Genomic DNA, 27,124 nt, shown 5'->3' with positions numbered 1-27,124 from the left:
ACGCTCACTGTAACAATCAGCGTGCTCCATGATACACCCACAGGCACTCTGACCATAGAGGTCAAAAAGGTCACGCCCATGAACTAATAAAATTCCTGGAAATCCCCACCCCATCCCCCAAAACGTGACAACCCCATACCCTGGTGCCACGCTTCCCCTCTGAGATGCCCCACACTCTGTTTATAGAGTGTGTTTCCTCCCTGAATAGATCTTCTTTCGCTTTACTGCGGCTCTTTCTTGAACTCTTTCCTGCAAGAAGCCAAGAGCCTATACTTGGTGGCAGTCCCAGGGACTCAGACGCAACCTGGGAAGTGACCATTCTCTCACGCCCCCTTCTCTGTCCTGCAACAAAAGAGACAAAGGAGTAGTCAGCACGGAGTAAAGGTCACTGTTTTGGCCGTGAGATCACTAGGAAACTTAGGGAGCACCGTTTGGGAGGACTGGTGGGACATGGTGAGATTTCAGAGGGTTAAGTCGGGACTAGCTGGTGAGGAGGCGATGGACTGAGACGTCTGCTGGAGGGAGGAGGAGAGCAGAAGCCACTGGGGGATCACGACAATAACATCCCGCCTCCCCAGGGTAGGAGGACCTGTGGAGTGGGGCTGCTGCCCAATGCCATTCTTCAACACTGGCTGTCATTTTAGTTTTCGTGTTGTTTGAGGCCAAGTTTGGACAATATGAGAAGCAAAAGACTTTATTGGTGCTAAGAAAATAGAAAGAGATGGTAACGATAGAAGAGCCCAGGGAGTTCCGGGGTGTTCATGAGGAGTGAGGGTGAACAGGCACCAGCTGAATAAGAGCAAAGTCAGGGGAAGCAAGGCTTGGTCAGCTGGAGGCAATGTTGGTTCTAGAACCATCTGGCTCAATTTGGGCTTGAATCTGGACTCATTACTGTCTGTGTGGCTCTGATCTCTCTGGGTTTGTTTTTCCTTCTGGAAAAAGAAGAGTTTCCTATTTGACAGAGTTATTGTGGAGGGTCAAAGGAGAGGATGTGTGAAGAGCCCAGCACAACTGTGGACATTTAATATTGCCCCCTTCCCCATTTTAATTTTTTTCTAGAAAGACATTGCACTGTAGTTATTTTTTGACAATGAAAAAATAAACAATTTAGTATTAATCATCAAAATCTATCATTGAATGTCTAATTTTGTGAATCCCCTGCCACCATTTTTAAGCACTATCTTAAAAAAAAAAAAGACAACTTTTTTGTGTGTGTGGACTGTTTTTAAAGTCTATATTGAATTTGTTACAATATATTGTTTCTGTTTCACGTTTTGTGACCATGAAGCATGTGGGATCTTATCTCCCTGACCAAGGATTGAACCTGCACCCCCTGCATTGGAAGGTGAAGTTTTAACCACTGCCAGGAAAGTCCGAAAGTATTATCTTTAAAAAAAAAAAAAAAAAATCATCTGTCTTCCAACCTGTGGCCTTGTGAACAAATTGAGCTCCGCTGGAGCCAGGAAAGTTCCATTCAGCAGGTGATAACCATTTGCATTTATACTACAGTTTACATGTTGTTTGTTGTTCTGTAGTCGTGATGTATTTGATTCTGATGATTGGAGGTGGGGCAAAGGTTTAGATCCTTATTTTGTAATGAAAAACCAAAAACAAACAAAGAACTCTTAGGAAAGGAAGTTCTGAGAAACCAACCACAATCACTTGGCGGTTCATGCTCAACAAATCTCATTTTCTTTTTTAAAATAGAATTGCTAAAAATAAAAATAAAATACAATTGCTAAATCAGGAAATGTGATTTTTTTTTTTAAAAAGTGCATTTTGATGTTAGCAGGACATCTGACAAAGTCTCTCACCCAGTCTTTGTGGACAGGTTGCAGAAATGTAAGCTGAGTGAGAGGAGTTGGTGGCACCCCAAATTAGACAATCAGCAGTGGCCCCAAAATGTTGACAGAATAAGTGGATCTGTGCCAACCTGGACTGAGGGCTTCACTCCAGCACCTGTCCCAGTAAATTTTTTATTGATAACTCTGATAAAGTCATGACAGTCAAGATCAACATATCTGTAGTTGTTAAAGCTGAGAGTGATACTTAATACTTTAGACAGGAGAAGTCATCTTGAAAAAAGATCCTGAACAATGGATGAAAATTTAATAGAGATGCGTGCAGGCCTTGTCTTCCTTAAAAAAAAATTAGCAACCCAAGCATGGGATGGAGGAGACGGTGTTGAAAAGTCTGTGGACCGCAGCTTGTTCCACTGGTGCAAGTTCAGTGCAAACCAAGAGGAGATGTAGCTCAGGGAGGAGACAGACTCAGCTGCTGCAGGGTCGTGTGATCTGCAGGGGTTGGTGGGGAGGGTGTTGTTCAGCCTGGGGAAGAGGATTCCGGTAGGGGCAAGGGGCGGAACTGTTTTCACGAAAAGGAAGTTGGTTACATAGAAGAGGGAATAGCCCATGGCTGCAGAGGGGAGAATTATTAATAGAAACCATGGGAGATAGTAACCCATTGCTGTTGTTCAGGGTCTCGACTCTTTGCAACCCTGAACTACAGCACGCCAGGCTTCCTTGTCCTTCACTATCTCCTAGAGTTTGCTCAAACTCATGTCCATTGAGTTGGTGATGTCATCCAAGCATCTCGTCCTCTGTCGCCCCCTTTTCTTCCTGCCCTCAGTCTTTCCCAGCATCAGGGTCTTTTCCAGATTTGGATTCCATGCAAGACAGAACTTTCTAGCAATTTGACCTGCTCAATAGTGAATGGGGCTGTTTCAGCCATGGAAGTGGATAATTTACTAGGTATTAATATTTTGGGGAGCAGTGTGTATGGGTGGGAATTTAGATACAGTGACCGTTATGAGGGTAAAGGGCTTCCCTCATCATTTAGTCTGTAAAGAATCTGCCTGCAGAGAAGGAGACCCAGGTTTGATCCCTGGGTTGGGAAGATCACCTGGAGAAGGAAATGGCAACCCACTCCAGTATTCTTGCTTGGAAAATCCCATGGACAGAGGAGCCTGGTGGGCTGCAGTCCATGGGGTCAAAAAGAATAGGGCACAATTGAGTGACAAACACTTTTTTTCATTCCCACAGCCACCCTGAGACATAAATAGTATCTCCATTTTACAGATGAGGAAACTGAGATGCTTAAAGATTAAGTGACTTGTCCAAGGTCACCCATCAGATAATCGGCAAAAATCAAGACTCAGACTTTTATGGGAATGCTTATTCTCTCTCCTCTTCCAATCCTACAGTTTTAAGGCGGGAATGATCTCTGGTCCAAGATGGATCTCTGGGCAGTTTTGTCTTCAAGACTCCTTCTGCTCATGTAGAAAGCAGTCATATTGATTTCCTCTCTCTTTGTCCTTCAGAAGGGTTGACGATATAACTGAGGTAATGGACTAAGTCATTTAAACCTCTTTCTACCCCGCCAAAGAGCTCTACACAAATACAGTATACTATTAAATTAGTCTCATATTTTAAATAGATACAAAATATGGTACATGGTACACAATTCAAATTATAGCAAAAGGTGAGCAGGAAAGGGCTAATTCTCTTATATCTCCTTCCCAGCTGCCTACACAATTTCCTTCCTAGGAGACAAAAAATGCTAACGGTTCTTGCTATATTCTTCTAGAGTAGTCTTTTCTATACATATACAAGCAAGAACTTGTGTATATACATTTTTCTCAAATGGTGGCATGCTTTACACATGGTTCTACAATGTATTGATACACTTATTAAGATATTAGTTTGATCTATGTGAAACGACTGATATTCTACCATTTTGATCTACAAAGTTTATTGGAAATCTTTCATTATAAGTCCATAAGGAACTGCTTCAGTCTCTTTCTTTTTTAAAATAAAGTGCAACATACATAAGACTTCACAAATCTTTTCTTTTCTTTTTTTAATATTAATGAACTTTACAAATCAAAGACTTCACAAATCTTAAGTGTACCCACTCCTGTGGAGCCAGCATCTAGACAACTAATTAGAATATTACCAGCATGCATTAGTTCCCTTATGCCCCCTCCCAGTTACTACCTCATTTTGAATTCCATGTTAAAGTTGTCATCCAGTATGTACTCTTACATGTTCACTTTTTTCTATTGGTTGCACATTACTTTATTTAACCCTATTAATACTGAATTGATTGATGATATGTCTCTTTATACTCTTTTTGCTATTCCAAGCAATGAGAGCAATGAATAACCTTATAAATATATTTTAAAAATACTTTACTATGGGAAATGTCCAACATATATCAAGTAAATAGAATAGTATAATGGACACTCAGCTTCAACAACTATCAACATTTTGCCTTTCTTGTCAAATGTCTTTTCATGAGGAGGACTCCATTTACTAACAAAAACAACAACAAAAAATGCCCTTTAAAAAGGCTAAAAATGCAGTCTTTGGACTTTCAGTGGTATCAATAGCTGTGTTATCATGGGGAAGTAAACTAACCTTTCTTAACCCCCTGCAATACAGTGGAGATGATAGATCCTATGCACAGACTTATAAAGAGAAAAAAAGGACCTCATCAGTGCTTTCTCAGCTGGAGGTAGGGCTGTGTTGAGGGGCCCAAGGGAAGATGCAGGTGGGGAAGGAAGGGCTTGGACTACTACCAATCCATTTTCATCTTTTAAAGAATAGAGACTGAGACTTCCCTGGTGGTCCAGAGGTTGAGACTTCATGCTACCAATGCAGGGGATTCAGATTCTATCCCTGATTGCGGAACTAAGATCCCACACGCCATGTGGTGCGGCCAAAAGAAAGAAAAGAAAAGAATCGGGTCTTTAGTAAAATTTCATTTGATAAAAAAAGATCTAATGCTTAAAAAGGAATTCCCAGGTGGCATAGTTGGTAAAGAACCCGCCTGTCAATGCAGGAGATGTAAGACATGTGGTTCGATCCCTGGGTCATGAAGATCTCCTGGAGGAGGAAATGGCAACCCACTCCAGTATTCTTGCCTGGGAAATCTCATGGACAGAGGAGCCTAGCAGGCTACCATCCATGGGGCTGAGAAAGAGTCGGACACGACTGAGGGCATGCATACACAGACAAAGCTTAAAAAACAAAGGAAAAGAAAGAAAAAGAAGTGGTATGAAACCAGCAATGTAACAAATGTGGACTCAGAGCAGTGCTTTTAGTATTACTGTTAGCCATCATTCTGCTTTACCCTTTCTCTTCAAATCACCTGGTTACTTGTTAAAATCACTTTCAAGCCAAGGGACACCTTTTTTCAATTAAAAATGTTTTCCCAGATTTATTGAAATATAATTGACATATAACACTGTGTACCTTTAAGGTGTACAGATCATTGATTTGGTACAGGGACAAATTTTGATTCAAGCAGAACATGGCCCTGAGAATCCCAGGATGAGGCCGGGCCAGAGCGTGTCCTCTCCGAGGTCTGCATTGCACAAGCTGACGTCTGGAGTTGGTGTCAGCCAGTTTCCCTACTCCTCCTCTCTCCCACTCCCTCAGGCTCCCCACCCCTTCTTCTGGAAAATCGTTGAGTCTCAGCGCCGCTTACCCCAAGCCTCTGCTTCGTTGGGTCTGGTTTCCCAATAAATCAAAAGACTCCAGTCCCTGTCGCTGTTTGTCACGAGTTCGAGGTCGTCCTCTCCCCGGGTGGGAGTCACTTTCCCGGGTGTCCCAAGTGCTGATGCTCCGGATCCCCGCCCCCGCCTCGGCCCACGAGCGCCCAGCCCCGGGGACCTCCTCCCCGGGTGGGAAGTAAAGGGTCAACGGGCCCGTCCAGCCACCCGCCCACCCACCCCCCTGCACCCCACCCTCCTGCACTTGCCCGCCAATCGCCTCCATAGAGATGCTGGAGCCCGAGCGAGGGCGACTGCTGCGCCGGGAAAGGGCTCTCCTCCCAGCGCTGAGCACTTGGTCCTGGCAGACGCCCCAAGATTGTTGTGAGGAGTCTAGCCAGTTGGTGAGCGCTGTAATCTGAACCAGCTGTGTCCAGACTGAGGCCCCATTTGCATTGTTTAACATACTTAGAAAATGAAGTGTTCATTTTTAACATTCCTCCTCCAATTGGTTTAATGCTGAATTACTGAAGAGGGCTAAGCAAAACCAGGTGCTTTCTCAGGACCCAGGCTCTCCCCTTCTTCCTCTCCACGCCTCGGCTCGGCCCCCCTGGAATAAAAGTCTCGGAGAGCCCCACAGGCCCAGAGGAGGCCGAAGTTCAGGAACTGCTCCTCCGGGGGTCCCGCGGGCGCTGAGAGTTCTTCCTCTTTTTTCCCCCACCAGCTGCTTCTCCTGCCCACGCATCTTGGACATGCCAGGATTCAAAAGGTACGTTCTCTGCTCCGGACTTTTTTTTTTCCTCCAGGGTCTGGAAACCTTACTCAAAACCCGATGGGTGGAAAATGGCTATGGCCGTGATTCAGGCTGTGTCAGGATATTGGAAAAGGCATTAGCTAGTGATGCAATGATATTGTTAATTATAAAAAGCTGCGCCTCTGTAATTTCCATCTTGAAGTCTTCTTTTGGGAGTGGGTATTTTATAAGACAGTTTCAGAAGCCAGCATCCGACAGAGGACGGCAAAAATCTCAGAGCTTGGTTTTCCCCTTGCTTTTCCGAAAGGGCCGCAGATTTGTGTGCCGCATTTTTCTTTTCTTTTTTTAATTTAAAAAAAGAAAAAAAATTTTTTTCTTAATTTGAGAGATCCGTTACTAGTTCACTAGTAATTATTTTGCTGCATCGGCTGTTGGACCAGCGAACAAGCTAGCTGCACCTCCCGGGGCTGGATTTGCTCTATGTCTGTGTGGGATTCACAAAGGGCATGCGACCCAGAAGTCTCGAGCCAATGAAAACTGGGGACTGCAGACAGAAACGCATGTAAGCAAACATTTTGATATTCTTTAAGGAAATTGCAGTTCCAGTCAAGTGATCCTTCAACCTTGAAGAACTTTATCTAGATTACATCTGCAGTTTTTATCCAGGGAACTCTTGAGAACATAACTGCTTAGACAGATTTTGTGTGTGTGTGTGTGTGTGGGTGTGTGTGTGTGTGCTGAAAATGGAGCTGTAATCCTGTCATCCTGGGTCGGAGACCAGAACTTCTCTGACAGCCCTGAGATTTGAGATTCGGTTGGTCCCTCTTGGTTTTCCTCCCAGTTGAGGATGGAACACAAAATAGGTGGACCCACCTGTTTTTGAAAGTCCCGAGGACCAGTTATGAGCATCAGAGGATCCCCAGGGTTCCTGTAGTTAATTTATCTTGGAGTTTTCTGGAGTTTTTCATGACAAATGTAACTGTTTGTGACACTGTCAGAGCAGGGATGCTTGGATGTTATTTCATTTTTGGAAAACTGTCTCAATTAGCCTGGAGCTTACTTGGCCCCCAGGGCCCAGCTGGGGCTCTTCCAGGAGGCTGGGCTTGAGGCGGGATCTCTCAGGGGAGACCTGTCCTGGGACTGCCCTCTGGCCAAAGGGAATGGGGGAGTCAGGGGTAGGGGGAGACGTGGAGTTAGCATGCCTTTCCCACTAGGTCTTGAAGTCCACTATGTTCAGTCAGCCTGTCCTGTCTCCAACAAAAACGAGACAGGGTTTTATAACCAACTGAAAGGAAACTTCATGTGAAGAAACAGGAAAACATTGAAATTCATAATATACAGCCTGGAAAATAAATTTGTTATTGTTCTTTCATTCCTTCCAGATATAAATCTGGCCTTTGCAAATATCAAAAAGCCCTGGGATTTGGCTCTGCACTTTATAAGGTCAGAGCTGTCTCCGGCGTTCTAGAACCTGTCTCGTGCAGGCGCTCAGATGAAACGAAAACTTGTGGACTCTTAACGGTCGTTATTCTTTGGATCGAGGACTAGACGAAGGGAGTGGGCTTGCCTCTCCTAGCACCACATCAGGGTCCTGTTTCCTCTGAACCGCACCTTAATTCTGGGGCTCTCCAAGTAGCCCAGCGTTGCTGGTTCCCATGAGCCTTGTGTCATGGATTGAGTAAGCTTTGTAGTCTTTTGAACTCTCTTTATCTAAAGGGAGCGATTGTAAAGTGAAGGTGTACACTGATAGTAACAGGTCACTAAATTCAAGCAGGTCCCAGGCCCACTGCTTTACTGAAGAAACCTTTGAGGTCACCTTCTCCAGGAAGTCTTCCCTGATCTTCTCTACCCCCAGCCTGGCTCTCCTGGTGCTCATTGGGTATTTCTATCCATACCTTAACCCAAGTGTCTAGACATTATTGGTTCAGGCGGCCCCTCAACCTGCTCTCCAGAGCAGCGTCTGTGTCATAGTTTTCTAGTTTTTCTGCCTGCAATTAGTAGTTGCTCAGATAAACCCTCTATTGAACTCAATAATAATAGCACCAAAAAAAAAAGCACCAAATAAAACTCTGTATTTGCATAGATTATTTTTAAAACCATTTAAACAATTTTTAAGTGTCCAGTTCAATAGTGTTAAAGTACATTCAAGTACATTCTCCAGAACTCTTTCCATCTTGCAAAACTGAAATTCTATACCCACAAACAACAACTCCCTAATCCCTCCTCCCTCCAGCCCCTGACGCCCACCATTCTGCTTTCTGTCTATGATTTTGATTGCTCTTGGTCCCTTATATAAATGGAATCAAACAGTATTTGTCTTTCTGTGATTGGCTTTGTTTCACTTAGCATAAGATCCTTGAGATTCATCCATATTGTAGCACTTGTCAGAATTTCTTTCCTTTTTAAGGCTGATAATATTCCTTTTATGTATGCAACACATTGTTTATTCATCTGGTGATGGACACTTGGGTTGCTTCCACCTTTTGGCTATTGTGAATAACGCTGCTGTGAACATGGGTGTACAACAGTCTCTTTGAGATTCTGTTTTCAGTTCTTTTGTATGAATGTCCAGATGTGGGATTGCTGGATCATATGGTGTTCCATTTTTAATTTTTTGAAGAACCTCTAGACTGCTTTCCATAGTGGTTGCATCAGCATACCTTGCCAGCAACAGTTCACAAGTGCTCTAGTTTCTCCACAGCCTTACTAGCTTTGAACTTTTTTGGTTATAGCCACCTGAAGGATATAAAGTGGATACACAGTTTCTTGGCACCTCTTTCTAAGTGTCCACTGTGTTCCTTTTTCTTGGGGCTGCCTGGGTCCCCATGTCCGGTCCTCCCTCTGGGTCTGTGTGAGTGCACTCTGGGAGCATGTGTGTTCCCTGTGACACCTCCATTGGGTGGAACTCACATGCCTCACGTTTGTACTTGCATCATCCAGGGGCACAATGGCTCCTTCATGCAGTAGTCATTTCAGAGTGAAGATGTTCAAAACTCAGGCAAGTCCCCTTGGGTCAGGAGTGAAGGTCAAGCAGTGGTGAATACATTATTAATACCACAGTGGTGGGTGTTAGATTTGTTCTTTGAAGCAGTAAAATTGTTTATTTTTAAAGTGAAGTGACAGTCAACTCAGTCGTGTCCGACTCTTTGCGACCCCATGGACTATGTAGTCCATGGAATTCAAGAATACTGGAGTGGGTAGCCTATTTCTTCTCCAGCAGATCTTCCCAACCCAGGTATTAAACCAGGGTCTCCTGCATTGCAGACGAATTCTTTACCAAATGAGCTATCAGGGAAGCCCTGATTTTTTTTTTTTAATGCCACTTGAAGTCATACACATGGCAAACAAACAAAAAAACCCAAGGTCCTAGTGTATAGCACAGGGGGCTATATTCAATATCTGGTGATAAACCATAATTGAAAATAATATGAAAAAGAACATATAGGTATATTGAATCACTTTACTATACAGCAGAAATTAACACAATGTTGTAAATCAATCATGTCATTAAAATTTGTTTCAATTATTTAAAAAATGCCACCTAACACATTATGCAACATATGAAACCAGTGGAAGGAGCGCAGTTCTCTTTGGGATGTTTGGGACATCTGGCATGTCCCCGGCCGCTCTGGAGCAGCCCCTCACCCTCCAAACACAAGCAAAAGGTAAAGTCACCACTGTAAACTCACAGGCAGCAGGAGATGCATATATAACCCCAGACCTGGGTGCTGGAAGTGTCTCGGGCATTTACGTCAACTTCTTACTTCCCTCAGGATACTCACCGTGACCATACTGGCTCTCTGTCTTCCAAGTCCTGGGAATGCACAGGTAAGATTTTTATTTTGTTACTTGTCAGGAAGTATGTTAAAAAACAGGCTGAGGGTGTCCAGCCACACATTTTAGAATCCTAGGATCGTGTCGTTGACCTGAACCGAGCTCTTCACTATACAGAGGTTAAGGCTGGGTCTCAGGGAAGCTGAGACTTGCCCCAGCTGGTGCAGTTTATAAGTGGCAGGGCTGGGACCTTGGTGTCCTGATTTGCCATCCAAGACTCTTATAATCAGATCATGCTGCCTCATTTGTGTTAGTTGGGGAGGGGTCTTGAGTTATTGTAAGTGCTAAAAAGTCAAGCATGTTCTAGTATTTCTGGGCATCGGTGCCTCTCCGTTCTCCCCGTGTTGCCCATGTGTGTGTATGTGTCCTTCCTGGAGGAGGTAGGCAGAAGAAGGGTGACTCAGCTCCCAATCCGTGAAGACCCAGCTTGGCCCAGACCCTGGGAGGAGTGTGAAGGGGGATCTTAAGCTCCTCGGTCTATGTGGAGAAGCCTGCAGCAGCCCTGACTACAAAGTGATGTTTGTGTCAGCCCTTGAGAAATATGGGCAGATCCCTCCTGAGGAGCTCAGGGCAGCCTTTCTGCATCTCCAGTTCAGAAATGAGAGAAGCCCCACCTCTGAGCAGGGCTGAGGGGCCACATAGTCAAGTGGAAATGCACATGCATGTGCATGAACATATAGAAGACATGACAAAATCACCAACACAGCCCCTCTGTTGGTTATAGCTATGTACACCAGGGCCCTGAAATGGGACCAACCAAATTCTCACTGAGTAGACAGATGCACTCCCAAACTTTCAGGGTCTAGGAAGGAGATCTTAGAATTTCAATTCACATTTGTTTTGATCACACCCTTTAAATATTTTTTTCCCTTCATATTAAGAATTTTGAAATAGATTTCATTGGTGGTGGAAAGAATCTTGAGAAAAGTAGCAAAGATTTAATTTTGTTAATATGGGCCATTTTTTTTAAAGTCTTTATTGGATTTGTTATAGTATTGTTTCTGTTTTATGTTTCATTTTTTTGGCCACAAGGCATATGGGATCTTGGCTCCCTGACCAGGAAATAAACCCACATCGCCTGCATTGGAAGGCAAAGCCCCAACCACTGGACCACCAGGGAAGTCCCACCAAAGACTTTGAGGGCTTGGAAAGGCCTTGGCATTCTCCAGTATAACTCTGTGGTGACAGTTGACATCTACATTTAGAGAGGGCCATGTTTATAATATAGTGTTTATTGCACTATAGGCACTTTAGGCACATTAACAATTTAGTCCTTACAACCACTCAGATGTAAGTACTATCATCCCCATTTTACAGATGAGAAAACTGAGGCATAGAAGATTATGCAGTGAATAGGGGCTGAAGTGAGACTTGGAAGCCAGTCAGTAGACTTGAACCCACACCTGCACTTAGCAAATGAGGGTTGAGGCTTACCACATTTCCTGGTTTTCTGAACTTTATGGCACAGCCTCCTGGCTCATTCATTCCATTTTGTTTGCCCCCAGGCCCTAAGACACCTGAACCCACTCCTAGGAATGCAACTGAATCTATTATCTCCACATATCAATCCATAGCTCTGGGAAGTTTAACTTCCCTCAAACCATAAGGAAGGCCAGGGAAGAAGCCCTCATAGGCAAAACCACACCTCCTTGACTTATTGCTGTAACATGTCAGCTCTAGAGGGTGATTGTTGAGCCCATGAGATTTTTCTAAATGCATGAAGTTATAACTCAAGTTGTATGTGAAGCCTGCAGCCCTCAGGGGCTGTTGAGACCTGGCTATCTCTGGAAGCATCTTTGTGTAATTGTCTTTCTGAGATTAAAATGAAAGAATTTCCCCAATTCTATTTCTCTTAGAAAACTGACTACATCACTGTACAGATTTATTTTATACACAGACTCTGTAATCGGGTACAAGATTTCAGAGGGGCCAAAGAACTCATGCTGGGCACTGGAAAGGAGTTAAAAACATAACCTTCAAAGAAAGAGAGTAGTTGCCCTTAAGGCAATGATATTCTCTCCCAGGAAGGGGTGAGCACAGGGCAAGCCTCGCTGGGCACATCAGATGTGATTAGTATTGCTCTTCATAACTAGAGCAGGAAAAACCCCAATAACCATTTGCTAAAAATGGGCATTTTGAAACAATGACGCTGGAACTTAAAAAGTGATGCTAGGTGTAAAATGATTGTTTAAAAAAAAAATATCTAAAAGGGGACAAAAAGGGGTTATAACAGATGTTGGTATTACAAATGCCTTGTTTCTTTACCCATTTTCTTGTACTTTCTGTGATGCGGTTAGTTAGAATACTTCTATAGTGTTAAAAAAAAAAAGTGTGTAAAATGACCTCTCCCCTTTCTCTTCCTTCTTGCAGCAACAATGTACTAACGGCTTTGACCTGGACCGCTCGTCAGGACAGTGTTTAGGTATGAGGCCCTGAAGGTCCTTCGCTGGGTGGGGGTGTAGTCACAGCTCCATTGCAGGGCCATTTCTCTTTTAGCTGTTGTTCAGTATGGTCAAGTCTGTATCAGCCTTGCCCACAGAAATGGGCAAAAACAGTGCCACGGGGTGGCCGAAATCAATGACATTTTCATTGGTCACCTTCTTTGTGCCCAGCACTGGGTAAGCCCTGAGACAGGGTGAAGATGAGGAAGAATTGACTGCCATCCTCAAGGAGCTCCCCATCTATATCAGTTTCCCAGGACCGCCTTTACAAATTGCCACAAACTTAGGGGCTTACACAATACAACTATATGATCTTACAGATGTACAGGCCAAAAGCCTGATGGGGGGTTCTACCAGGCTAACACTGAGGTGTTGGCAGGGCCTTGTTCCTTCCTGGAGGCTTGAGGGAAGAATCCATTTTGTTGCTCATGCATGGTGCAGGCAGAGTTCAGTTTCCTTTTTCTTTTATTTTGATTGCGATATAATTGACATACAACAGTGTCTAAGTTTAAGGTGTACAGTGTGTTGACTCGATACACTTATGTATTCCAATGTGATAACCATCATAGCTTAGAGCTCACACCTCCCTCCCGCCACATTATTACCGTTTCTTTTTTGTGGTGAGATAAATAAATCCATTCAGGATTTATTTTCAGCAATTTCCGAGTATACAATATGGTATTGTTCATAATACCCACTGTGCATTAGTTCCTTAGAACTTATCTTCTAGCTGGAAGTTTGTACCATTTACATCTCCTCGTTTCTCCCACCCCCAAGCCCCTGATGACAACCATTCTACTCTCTGTTTCTGTAAGTTTGGCTTTTCTGGACTCGACATGTAAGTGATATCTTGTAGCATTTGTCTTTCTCTGTTTGCCTGATTTCATGTAGCATAATGCCCCAAGGTCCATCCATGTTGTTGCAAATGACAGCTTTTCCTTCTTCCTCATGACTGAATAATATTCATATGATTATTATTAATATTCTATTATTCATATGATGATGATATTCATTGAGAATAATATCACATCTATCTATTATGAACTTTATCCATTGATATGCATTTTGGGTGTTTCCATAATTTGGCTATCCTGAATAAATGCTTCAATCAACATAGCAGTACAGATAACTCTTTAAAATTCTATTTTCATTTCCTTTGGCTATATACCCAAAATTGGAATTGCTGGATTGTATGGTATTTCTAGTTCTAAGTTTTGGAGGGACCTCCACACTGTATTCCACAGTGGCTGCACTGATTTACATTCCACAGAATTCAGTTTCTTGCGGTTGGAGGACTGATGGCCCTGTTTCCTTGCTGGCTGTTAACTGAAGGCCTTTCTCAGTTGCTAGAGGCCACCTTCTTCCTTGGCTTCTTCCTTGGTCTTCCCCCTGCAGAGCCAACAAGTTAAGTCCCTCACATGTTTCTAATCACATCTTTTTCTGTTGCCTCATCTCGCTGACCAATCCTTCTGCCTCTTCTTCCACTTTTAAGGATTTGTATGATTTCCCTGGGCCCACCCAGATAATCCCAGATAATCCTCTCATCTCAAGGTCTTCTGATTAGCTCTAAATCCATTCTGTGAGTACATGCATGCTCAGTCACTCAGTTGTGTCTGACTTCTTGGAATTGCAGTTCTGTGGACCGTAGCCCTCCAGACTCCTCTGTCTATGGAATTTTCCAGGCAAGAGTACTGGAGTGGATTGCCATTTCCTCCTCCAGGGGATCCTTACAACTCAGGGATTGAACCCACATCTTCTGCATCTCCTGCATTAACAGGCAGATTCTTTTACCATTGAGCCACCTGGGAAACCCTTAAATTCACTCCATCCATGCCTAATTCCTCAGGTTCCAAGTGAGTGAGTGAAAGTCACTCAGTTGTGTCTGACTCTTTGCAACCCCATGGACCATACAGTCCATGGAATTCTCTAGACCAGAGTACTGGAGTGGGTAGCTTTTCCCTTTTCCAGGTTATCTTCCCAACCGAGAGATCAAACCCAGGTCTCCTGCATTGCAGGCAGATTCTTTTTTTTTTTTTTTTTCTTTTTACTATTTCTTTCTTTTTTCATTTATTTTTCTTAGTTGTAGGCTAATTACTTTACAATATTGTAGTGGTTTTTGCAGGCAGATTCTTTACCAGCTGAGCCACCAGGGAAGCAGGTTCCAAGGAGGAGGACAATTTAGGGCTCTTTTCCTAGCACGCCATCTAGTGGGGGTGGTAGACCTAGGCAGAGTGAAATGAACAGAGGAATAAAGTCTTTGCCAAGATGAGGTGATCTCCCCTACAGAAGTAGGGGAGAGAGTGATGCCTTCTGTCTGAGGTCAATAAAGAAAGCCTTCATGGAGGTCACATTTGAGTCGGGTGTTGAAGGATGAATAAGATCCTGAGAAATAGCATCCTAAGTGGTAGGAACAGCATCAGCAAAGCTCAGGGAGACAGAGTATAGAATATCGTGCTGTGGACGAAGCATAGAGTATAGAAAAAGAATACGGCTCCCACCTTGGGAGTATATTTACTTTTTAAATTGTATTTGATTTAGGCCAAATCATTTGTAATCTCTGAGCTTAGGGTTGAAAAGAATGACAGTTGGTGAGGAACAAAACCATGACTTGGAAGCTCCAGGCTCTCACTTTGACTTAAGGTGAAGGGGCGTGAGGATGCCCCAATGGAAGCAGAGAAGGTGATAGCTATCTTCCCTGGCCCCCCAGTTTTAATGATGACGTCAGGCTTACAGCTAGATAATGGAGCTCCACGCTTCCCTTTCCTGGCGGGGGAGTTGGCACGAGTCTCTCAGAGGAGGTGGCAGGGGTGAGCTGTTAGGAATCAGGGCCCTCCCCCCCCAGCCACCGGTCCCACGGAGAGCAGATCCCCCAAGGTTGGTGAGACGCCCCAGTGTGTGGGGTCAGGTCAGCTGCTCCTGCTGGCAGCCCAGTCCAGGCCTCCTCTGTCCCTGGCCCAGCAAGGCTGATTTTCTAGAGAACCCACCCCCACCCCAAACCCCACCCCCAACTCTAGACACAACAGAGCACCAGCCTGGCTGGAAACGGGCCCTGTTTGTTGGCACCGTGTGAGCTGACTCTCAAGTAAGTCTCCACTTTCCTAACAAGTAACTCACTCCTGGCCAAGCCTTGTCTTCCCGGACGCAAGGGACTCATTCTCCCTGCCCAGCTGTTATTTGGAGTAGAATTGAGTACAATGATGAGGTCCATCCCAGTGTTTCCTGAGTGTCGTATGGACACACAAGAGTACCTGAGATGCTTTTGGGTGATATATCCACAGATAAACACTCTTTATTTTAATAGTTTTACGTTTTATTTTTACTCTTACCTTCTATTTTTCATAATTGATAGTGTTTTTTTCATTTGCTGTCATCATGTAAGATGAAAAAAATATGCTTACTTGGATTTCCAGTGTGGATTCGTTTAGAGAAAAGTGTTAAGCATATGGAGCTTCCCTGATGACTCAGTCAGTAAGGAATCTGCCTGCAGTGCAGGAGACGCAGGAGATGTGGGTTCCATCCCTGGGTCGGGAAGATCCCCTGGAGGAGGAAATGGCAACACACTCTGGCATTTCTGCCTGGGATATCCCAAGGATGGAGGAGCCTGGTGGTTTACAATCCATGTGGTTGCAAAGAGTTGGACAGGACTGAACACGTGATGGATTGGTTAATTGGATCGGTTAATTGGATCAAGCATGTGACAGTACAGGCTGTGGTAGCTACAGCCCAGACATCGTGAAGGGGGTATTTGATGGCCTGTCAATTTGATTTAATCCGGCTAATATTTGGGTAGTACCTGATGGTGATGAACCAGGCACTGCCCCACATATTTGGGAGCAGATGCTGGTAAATCATGGTTGGGGTCCTTCCTGGCGCTGTCAGTACAGAGCTCCGCTTCAGTTTGCACCATGTGGCCGAGGGGCTGCTAACACCTGTGTCCTTTCTGTGGCCTTGCAGATGTTGATGAGTGCCGGACCATCCCTGAGGCCTGCCGAGGAGACATGATGTGTGTCAACCAAAACGGCGGGTATTTGTGCATCCCCCGAACGAACCCCGTGTACCGAGGGCCCTACTCCAACCCCTACTCGAACCCCTACTCAGGTTCTTACCCAGCAGCTGCACCCCCGCTGTCAGCTCCAAACTACCCCACCATCTCCAGGCCTCTCATATGCCGCTTTGGATACCAGATGGATGAAAGCAACCAGTGTGTGGGTGAGTAGCCCAGTGTCCTAGGCTTCCTCTACACTGGCAAAGCCATGTTCCTGTCCAGCAGGTCCAGCCCAAGGTCGTCTCCAGAAAGCCACTTTGTCTTTGCTTATTTTCATCTATGTATTCACCTATCTATCTTACCTGTTATCTACGTATTTATTATCTACCTACCTATCTTTCAATTGTATCTATCATCTATCTACTTGAAGACCAAGCTCATGTTTTTTCTCTGTTCAATAACAAATATATTGTCAAACATACTAAGTGAATCAGAGAGAGGATCTAAAGATCTAAAAAGGACCAGCTTTCTAGAGCCTTCCGCATCACACACCCTTCAATGGAATGTTTGCTCCTGAAAGAAAAGAAGCCTTGAGGGACAAGGCCAATTGTTCTGGAAAGAAAGTGTGTTCCTTGGGTGGGGAGCAGTCCTTTGACCAAGCAGAACCTTGCAGATGGGAACTCATAGTGTGAGTGGACCTCAGGGAAGAAGGAGATGCCATATACCATGAGGTCCCCAGGCTGTTGGCAAGTGTTGTGATGGTGCCCGGGGGAGTGCTGGAGTTCTGTGAGCCAGTGTGGCTTTCGTGGAGGGTTACCCAGTATCCTCCCTCATCGCTTTGGCTTTGGTTGGACCAAAACTTTGCAACTGTTCCCAGCATTGGAAGGTGGGTCTAGAGTGATGATCACTCCAGAGTTTTTTGATCATATGCTCCATCTGCAAAATCCTTCTGAACCTGGACCCTTATTACATGCATGCTTATAAATTATATACATATCCTGTTAGTCTCATATGGTTTGAGGAGTGTAAAGCATATGTGAGACGTAGAAAATTTTAAAGGATGTGATCAAAATAAAACATGAATTGAAATTCTAATATTTCCTTCCTGTGCCCTGAAAGTTTGCGAGACCATCAGGGTACTTAATAAGACTGATGTTGGTCCCATTCCAGGGCTCTGAAGGTGGCGTTGTAGCTTACTGGGAGGTTGTGTTGGTGATTTTGTCATGTCTTCTATATGACCATGCAAATGAGTGTGCATTTTCATTTGACTACATGGAAATAATATGCAAACAAAGTGTCTTTCAGAGCAAAAGGGAAAATTGGCTATGCCTTGTCTAAACTCTATTCTTACTGATCTCAAGAGGTGTGTGAGAGAGAGAGAGAGAGGGACAAGGAGCTGACTGATGGTCACATTGACTATAGATGAGTGTTCAAGGAAAAAGAATACAGGACCCAGTCAAGTCACAGACTTAAATGCTGGTGGGGTAAAGAGTAATGTACTTCCTTATGGCCCCTAGGACAATAGACCATTGTAACTGAAAGGGACTTGAGCAATCTTTAACCACAGCCTCTTCATTCTATAAAAAAGGGGATGTGGACTCCACCAAGAGAGATAATTACAGAGGTAGGATGGGGGTCCTGCTCTCCTGACAGCCAGCCTACATTTTCCTCACTCGCCCACGTGACTGCTCTCATTTGGTAGAAAAGGAATGATCTGGAAGGAAAGGCAGAGAAAGAGTTGGGGGTGGGGGGTGGGGAGCTGCTCTTCACGCTGTCCTGTGGGGCTGGGGAAGCCGAGCGACCACATGCACATCTTGAAGTGAGGAAGGGGTTGTCAGGACCCTGCGAGTCGCTCCAGGGTTTCGGGGGGCGCGGGCGGGTCTCGGGTGGCCGCGGGGTGGTCGGTCCCGCAGACTCCTCCTCGGGAACAGCTGGGAACTCCAGTGCGACCCCTCCCCTCACAGCGCTCTTCCCAGGATCCCAGCGCTGGAGAATAGGCTCGGGGCTGGGAACCCTATTCCTCTCCTGGTCCCTGTGACGTCAGGCATTTTACGGCCTCCAACCTGTCTCACGGGAGATGCGGAGCCTCATAATGGCGCTTTTGTAAGGAGAATACAATCCCGGAACCCTGGCGAGGGCTGGCACCGGGCCAGTCCACTTCCAAAAAGTTCAGCCTTCTGTATTCATAAGTCCCGGGTTCCTCCCCGCCTCCCTTCACCCCACCCCGCCTTTCCTGGTTTACACTGGTTCTTCTGGGCATTGTGAGAGTGGACGTCAGAGGGAGGAGGCCCCGGGGGGGATGGAGTGGGGATGAGAGAGGCGGGGCCTGGGAACAGGCCCGGGGAAGCGAGGCTGGGGCTGGGTGCGGGGGAGGAAACGAAGGAACCAAGGGGGGTATTATTGGGAAGAGAGGAGGTGAGGGGGTGAAGGTAGGTCTGATCCTGTGGAGGAGGCTAGAGTGAGTGGCATATGATGTGGAGAATTGGAAAACGTTTCTGAAACTTGGTTTTTCTTTCTTTCTTTTTTTTTTTTAATGTATTTATTTATTTGGCTTAGTGGGGTCTTAATTGCAGCAAGCGGGAACTTTTAGTGGTGGCATGCAAACTCTTAGTTGCAGCATGTGGCATCTAGTTCCTTGACCAGGAATGGAACTTGGTTCCCCTACCTTGGGAGCAGAGTCTTAGCCACTGGACCACCAAGGAATCCCTTTTTTTTTTTTATTAAAGCTTTTATATTGGATTGTAGTTGATTAGCCATGTCGTGATAGTTTCAGGCGTACAGCAGAGTGATTTTGTTATACATATGCATGTATCTGTTCTCTTCAAACTTGGATGTTGTGGGAGCGGAGGACCACTTCTCCAAGGGGCCATCTCCTCCCCCTTCTCAATACAGAAGATGCTCAACAACAGTAACAACAGCAGCAGTAGTAATAATAGCAAGCACACGATGCTGTGTGCTAGGATCCTTACCTGAATGAACATGTTGAATCCAAACCACAACCCTGTACAGCAGGACTGTTGTTATTCTTGTTGGCCCTGAAGCACAGAGAGGTTAAGAATCCGTCTAAGGTCACACAGCAAGTGGGGGCTGACCTAGGGTTTGAACCCATTCAGGCTCTGGATGAGGAAACTGAGGCTAAACAAGGTCAAGGTTCAGGCCTCACAGGAGTCAGTCCTGGAACCCTGATGAAAAACTAGGGCTTTCTCTTGCTTTTTTTTTTTTTGGTAAATAAATTTTTGTTCTGTAAAACTTTGAACCTAGACAGAAGCAGAGAAAATGTAGTGAACACTTACCTACTTGTCACCCAGTTTGGTAATTGTCAATATAGACCCACTCTTGTTTCTTCTTTACCCTGACCCAGTGGATCCATTTAAAGCAAATATCAGGTATCAAATCGTTCTATCCTTAAATACTTCAGAATGTATCTATCTCTAAGAGATAAAGCTTCTTTAAAAAATAATAGCCACAATACCATTATCAAACCTACAAAAATTAACAATAATTCCTTTTTATCATTTAATATCCAGATAGATTTCATATTTCTGTGATTCTTTCATAAATGTCCTTTTTTCCTTTTTTTTTTAGAATCAGATCCAAGTAAGGTCTACAGATTGCATTTGATTAACAAGTCTCTTAATGGCTTCCTAATCTTTTTTGTCTCTTTCGCACTTATTTCGTTGAAGAACCTGAGTTGTCTGTCCTGTAGAATTTCCTACATTTGAGATCTTGCTTGTTGTGTTCTTGGAGTGGTATTTAACATATTTCTTCATCCTATCTATTTTTCTATAAACTGGTAATAGTTAGACCTAGAGACTTGGTCCAGTTTAAGTTTAAATTTTGGGCCAGTTGTTTTCTAGGCAGTGTCCTTGCTCTTTTCTTCTTTCCATGTCCAGGTTTCTGCACATAAACTGTAAGTAAGTCCAGCTTAAAGAAGCAAGTGGACACTTTCATTGAGGTTTGCTCTTTCCGGGTTTTGGACCCACTTCCAAGACAGCAATTTCCTTCCTTGTCCTCTGTCTCTGGAGGCTGGGCAGAGCCAGACTCAGAGCCCAGGTCTCCTGAGCCTCTGAGCTTCTTTCTTGACCTCTCTGTTTTCAGTTCTACTTGGGAGATCCCCAGACCCTGCTCTTTCTGGAACAAAGTTTGGCCTCAGATTTGAGTCCAGCAAGCCCCTAGATGTAAATCTGGATCACTCAGGACCTTTGCAGGCTGAGTGAACAGTGACAGAAGAATTACCGCCCATGAACCAAAGAAGTTTCGTGTCATGAAGAAAACCGGCATCTTGGCTGGGGGAGGTTCAGCACCAGGGTAACCTCTCTGAGGGTAGTGGGACCCGTGGCTGGTTAGAGTGTGTCCCTTGGATCCTGGCCACTTGGGAGAGCTGATGGTCAGCATCTCAGAGACTGGAGAACCAGATGGACTTGGTTAATCGGCAAGGAGGAAGGAACTGGTGCATGAAAGGCAGGATGCTGTGGGGCTAACAGGGTTGATGCTGAGGACTCAGGGAAGGGTGAGCTAAGCTGAGTGGTTGGGGCACCGAGAATATGAACCCCTACTAAGGAACCTTTCTAGCATCTTGCTGCCTCTGAGAACAGAACTTTTGGCTAAGGTCCCTCATGTTGATGCCACTCTTTTAGGCGTGTCTTTCCTTTATGGCTTAACTTGTCACCTCTCTGGGTGGACATTCTTCGTTCTGGCTTTGCTAATCAACTTGGCTCTGTGGCCAAACTAGGGACTCCACCAATAACTAATGCTCGTGAGACATTTCGCAATTGAGAAAGCAGCCTTTTACTAGAGCCACATTGCCCCAGGGACTACAGGAATTCCTCTGGTCATTTGTGAAGTTACAAGCAATATCTTTATTCTCCCTTCTGGCCCAGGGTTTCTCATTGATCAAAGCGCCTGAGCAGGCAGAGAGGAACACATATGGATCCTTTTGGAAGATGAATGGCATTGGCCTGAAGCGTTCTCTTGAGTTATTTTTCCTGAAAGTCAGCCAACATGTAGTCAATCCCTGTTTATAGAGCACCTCTTTGGTGCCAGGCTCTGGCTTAGGCGCTGAGGGGGGCAGGGAGTCTGGGCACAGCCATGGGACTGTCTTCAGAGCTTACCGTCAAGGAAGGGAGATTAGTCACAGAACAAGCAGCTGAAAGACTTGGCAACCTCTGATAGGTTCCTGAGATTTTTCGAAGAGAAGGCAGAGACAGGAAAAGGCTCTGTTTCCTGGAGTGGAGAGGGCTGGGACTTGAAAGCCAGTCAGGCCTTGATACTCACCTTGGTTTGGCCACTTCCTAGTTTTGAGACTGGAGCCTCAGTTTCTTCATCTGTAAAATGGGTACAACAATGCCTATTTCACAGATGACATGTGAAAATATCTCACCCAGTGTCTGCATAGTGTATCACGGTAAATGTTAATTGAGAAAAGAAAGATTCTCAGGTCTTGAGATGATAATTTATGGAGAGTCATCAAGTCTGAAAATGTATTAAATGCCTAATTGTTTTTTTAAAAATTGATATCTGGTCTTTTTTTCTTTTGCAAGGAAGCTTTAATCTTTATAACTTAATTTATTTAATGTCTTAGGCCAGGCTGTGTGTGGCATGCAGGATCTTAGTTCCCTGACCAAGGATTGAACCTGTACTCAGTGGTTAAGGGAGAAGTCTTATCCACTGGACCACCAGGGAAGATCCAAGGTCTTAATTCTCAAAAACCTTTAAAATGACCTAAAACTGAGCTTGGTACTCACCCACCTTGCAGACCTTGTTGGACTTTGTCTAGTTCAGCGCTTTATGAGACTTCAGTCAGATTGTGCTTTGAGATGCTGGTGAAGTCAGAGTTTATTTAATTGTGAAACAAACAAATTAAACTACCCAGCTGATAAGACAAGGGCAGAAGTGCTTGGATGGGGCAGCTCCTGCAGGCTTTTCTGCATATTTTTTAAAATACAGGTTTGAAACCAAGTCCTCAGAATGAGGCCAGGAGGGAAGCACAGGAAACAGACTACTGGGTTCTTTAGCTGCTGAAGGCATTGAGACCAGACCGGGTAGGCCCAGGGAGGAGGGGACCCAGATGGAGGCAGGATACAGATTTGCTCAGATGTCCCTGTGAACTGGGCCTTAGGAAGCCTGTTCATGTGCAGCCCCCACACTCAGGTTATCCCAGCTTGCTTCAGATCTTTCCTAGTCACTGGCTGGGATAGTGAGCAAGCATTTTCACCTCTCTGAACCTCAGTTTTTCCATCTGTAAGCTGGGATGACAGTATCAATTTTCAGTCTAGGATATTTGTGAGATTTCACTGAGATAGTTCACATAACTTGTCTAGCATGGGGGCTGGCTTTCTGTAATGGTTAATAACAGTTGTTGTTATACCATTTTAGGTGTGTCAAATCTTATCATTCTGTGATGAATTCTACTCCATACTCCTAGTCTTGTTATTTGGCTATTGTTTATTCTTTCCTCTGGGAGTTAGACTTAAGAGCAGGAATAGAGATGCTGATGTAGAGAATGGACATGTGAACAGGAGGAGAAGGAAAGGGTGGGATGAATTGGGAGAGTAGCATTGATATATATACCCTACCATACATAAAATACATAGCTAATGGGGTGCTGCTTTATAGCAGTGGAAGGTCAGCTTGGTACTCTGTGATGACCTAGAGGGGTGAGATGGGGGGAGTGGTGGTGGAAGGGAGGCTCAAGAGGGAAGGGACATGTGTATACGCAGAGCGGATTCACTTGGTTATGCAGCAGAAGCAGCAACAACAAGGAAAGAGTACGGGCCTTTTAGAGCATTGGGGGCTGAGTTCTTGCCACTTTTGGTGGCAGGAATTGGCATTACTAGTGCTTCCAAGGGGAACTCAGCAGAGAAGGGACTCCAGGAGGGTGTCCAAGACAGCTCTTCTCGCATACGAATGTGCCCCAGAGTCACCTGTGGGGAAGATCTGACTTGGCAAGTCTGCTCTGGGGCCTGAGGCTCCACATTTTGCAGAAGCTCCTGGATGATGTGATGCTGCTGGTCCAGGAAAGCTGTCATCCATCTGTCTACCCTTAGATAGGCCTGCATTTGAAAAAAGGTAGAAACTTTATTTTTAATGTAATTCCCATATTGTTTGAATTTGTTAGAAGAATGTTTTATTTTTGTTGAGAAACAAAAACAAAAAGCCCCAAAGAAATATTTTTAAAGTCTAAATTGAAGCATCATGCTGTAGTGGTAAAGTTAGGACATCAATAAGAAATGTTCTCTGATCCCAGATTAGCTATTTATTAGCTGTGTGATATTAAGAAAGTCACTTGGCTTATTTGGCCTAAGGTTTATTATCTGTAAAAAGCAGGGACTAGGGGTCTTACTGTGGGATCTGTAGATAGATTTTAGCAGATTGGTTTTCATCTTTTTTCCCCTACTAACTTCTAATGAAATTTAACATTATCCATCTTTATATAGGTAATGAAGTGCCACAGGACACTTAGCAATACCTGTGGCAGTATTGACAAGAGAAACACAGGTATTTATACATCACATTAGAGCTGTACAGTTATTCTGACATACTTTGAAGATCTTGATGTATTTTGAAATAGTCCCACTTGCCATCACTGCACAATTGTGGGAGATACTAGACCTACTGCCCAAACTTGTCATTTCTAAGATATATTATACATTTGTTTAAAAAATATTTTGAAAACTTTCAGTATTATTGGTTTCTTTCATAATCCTATAAATATAATTTATGCAATTAAAATCTACTCTGAGAAATGGGTCTGTGGCTTCATTGGTCTGCAAAACACATGCCCTAGACCAGATGATTTCTTCAATCCCTGGTCCTAAGGGAAGATGATGGTTGTGTCCAGTCAGCCTGGGTTTTCTGTTAACTCGTTCCCACCTGGACTGCTTGTAACGTGGTTCGTCTCTACTTGTGTGTTTCAACCAGCCCACGTGCTCGGTGAAATCTGCTGCTGGGACCATGCCAGTCCTCCATTTGTGAGGAAGCCCGACCTACCCACAGCTGGACCTGGCTGCAGGGATTGGCCTAGGCCCGCCGTGAGGTCAGGGCACTGGCTGGCCTTGGGGCTGGACGGGAACTCTCCGGGGCCTTTGTGTGTGTGGTAGGCACTTCCCTGCATGGCCATTTTCTCAATGAACCACAACTTTTTCTTGGCTCTCACCTTATGTTCCTTGGTCTGGTCATGTTTCTTTTCATCATGTTCCATTCTGGGATTAGCCAGTTGTGTGTGAAGAGCAAGTGGTATTGCAGGAGGATGGAGAAACGTGGATTCGGAGCCGCGGCAGCTCCAGCCCTGCTATGGATGGTTCTGGCAAAACGAGTGTAAGGCCAGGTCTCCAGAGAGCCCTGCTGCAGGGCAGGAAGGCACACGGTTACAGTCACCTTCTGGGGCCAGGGCCAAGCGGACCATTGCAGCCTGTTTAGCCACATGTGTTTGACATTAGTGGGAGGTGCCTGGTAACTGTGGTTCTCAAAGAAGTTCCGTGGTTCCCAAGATGTAGGAAGACGATTGTACCTCCTCTTTCGTCGTCGAGGCAGGTTGTAGATTTCTTTTCAAAGATCCCTCTGATGAAGTGGGGTAAGCACACCACTGGACACCCGGGAGCAGAGCTGCTCGCAGAGGTTCTCTGCCCGCCTCACAGCTTCTGCCCCAGCTCCGTGTGGCTCTGATCTGCATGTGTAGGCGGGGTCCACAGGGGCATGTGCGCGGCTCCTACACCCAGTGTGATGCAAGAAACTGTGATCTGGGAACTCTTTGTGCTGTTAGGAACGGATTAGATGAAATAAGTAAAAATGCCATATGAAAGCAAAGCTTTAGTGCTGCGGAGAGTGCGTGCGTGCCTACAAGGAAACTGATCTAAGCCATAAATGAGGAATCACGTTTAATGCTGCCGACAACAATATCCTCGTGTAAATACCGTCTGATAGGCCCGAGTTATATCTGTGGTTATGCCAAGAAAGGGGATCTTTGTGTTCTCAAAGGCGTGGAGGGACTGGGTGACAGGCTGGGGAGTGGTGGAGGGCAGTGTGATGTGTGGGGAAAGCATGGGCTTTCGATTCAGAGATGCTGGAGTTCAAATGCCACCCCCAGCACAGGTGCCTGGCTCCGAGCTATAAACACTTTGAGAGACCTCTCTTCCAGATGGGATGGTAGTGCTTACCCTGTGGAGTTGGTTTTAGCAAAGGATGTGCTGTCTACACCCCCCAAACAATTGCTGCTGTCTGTCACTCCCACCACCCTCTGCACAGAGGAGCAGCCCCTCTGTCGCATCACATCTAACCAACCCCTGCCCAGCACAGGGATAGACAAGTGGCAGCTGCTCACTGGTGGCTTATCCCAGGTGGGCAGCTGTCAGGAGGGAAAGGGAGGGGAACCGCCTTTGCATTTGTAACCATGTTCTGCTTCTTCCCTGCTCCACTTTGATCCCTGCTCAGCCAAAGGGGCTGCCTTTGAGTCATTCCCTGGGGCTCTCTTGCCTCTGGGGGTGCCAAGGGGCCAGATGGGTATACTCGTTCTTTCTTCGGCTGCCAGCCCCTCTGGACATGTGGACACGCCAATAGAAAGACAGACTCCAGACCACACTGCCCCAGGAGGCGGTGACTAGGAAGTGCTGGTGGGCTGGGCTGACCCATCATTTAGAGACCCCCGGGTCAGATGATCTTCGAGCAGGCTGGGTGGTTTCCTGCTCAAGGGCAGAAAGGCTAGGCTTCCTGGAAGCCTCCAGGTATGTGACAGAGGGCAGGCAGGAGTCCACGTGCTCCCACCAGGACATGGGTGTTGGGAGTTGACACAGTGCTGGGGCTTCCTTGGATGCAGCCGCTGCACCAGCATCCACTGTTTACCCTCAGCATCTGGCGGCGTGAATTCTCAACAAGCTGTGCTGTGCTTAGTCATGCAGTCATGTCTGACCCTTTGCGACCTCATGGACTGCAGCCCGCCAGGCTCTTCTGTCCATGGGGATTCTCCAGGCAAGAACACTGGAATGGGTTGCCATGCCCTCCTCTCTCAGCAAGCTATTGGCAACTAATGAATGGATGAGTGACGGGATGAATAGAAGGAAAGCGTGGGCACCGTTCAACCCAAGTGACTGGGGGGACCTTCACTCACTTCCACATTTGGTCTCTCATCACCCCCTCAAAGCACACCCCTTGAATGGCTCCCACTGTGCTGGATGCCAAAGGGGGACCGTGATGACCAAGCGTCTCTTTGTCCCTTGAGTGCCAAGGCTGTGCTCATGGTGTGCGCCTGCACCCAGCATGCTTCATTGGACCACTGGCACTTAGCAAGCATTGAACTGAATTGAATTTACACTGTAGCTGAGGGGCTGATGGGAAAAGAGGCTTGTGAAGAATCATCTGCTCAGATTGACTTACCAAGAGACCTTACCTCCACCATCCTTTCTGCCCTGGGCTATGCTAGGGAAAATCTGTGATAAGCTGTGCTCTCCTTGGAACCAGGGTTTTGTTTCTCTGCCCTGGGAGGGACTGGCTCTCAGGGATCCACCTCCAGCCAGGGTCAGCTCCTCATACAACTCCAAGGGGCGCCATTCAGCTCTGCCATTGGCATCCTCTGGAGTCCAACAAGCAGCAGGAGGCTCCTATTTGTCTTGGAAACAGAGGTG

General features: G+C 45.5%; 1 protein-coding gene across 3 annotated transcripts in view; it reads left to right on the top strand.

Annotated features, from left to right (window-relative positions):
- The first annotated feature begins 5,669 nt into the window (after positions 1–5,669).
- The window catches only part of FBLN5 (fibulin 5), an 86,109-nt gene continuing 64,654 nt past the window's right edge, over positions 5,670–27,124 (top strand). Inside the window, exons 1-5 of one of the 3 annotated variants that reach the window (XM_065906353.1) lie at positions 5,670–5,686; positions 6,219–6,263; positions 10,022–10,076; positions 12,453–12,504; positions 16,478–16,732. In XM_065906353.1, coding sequence (XP_065762425.1) covers positions 6,247–6,263; positions 10,022–10,076; positions 12,453–12,504; positions 16,478–16,732 — 379 coding nt within the window. In that variant the 5' untranslated portion in view covers positions 5,670–5,686; positions 6,219–6,246. Of the gene's footprint in view, positions 5,687–5,883; positions 5,899–6,218; positions 6,264–6,442; positions 6,811–10,021; positions 10,077–12,452; positions 12,505–16,477; positions 16,733–27,124 lie in introns of those variants that run through there. The other 2 variants (XM_065906354.1, XM_065906352.1) reach the window with 2 other exon arrangements.

The sequence above is a fragment of the Muntiacus reevesi genome, chromosome 15, assembly GCF_963930625.1.
Source record: "Muntiacus reevesi chromosome 15, mMunRee1.1, whole genome shotgun sequence".
Lineage (NCBI taxonomy): Eukaryota > Metazoa > Chordata > Mammalia > Artiodactyla > Cervidae > Muntiacus > Muntiacus reevesi.
This window is presented reverse-complemented; position numbering and strand designations above follow the sequence as displayed.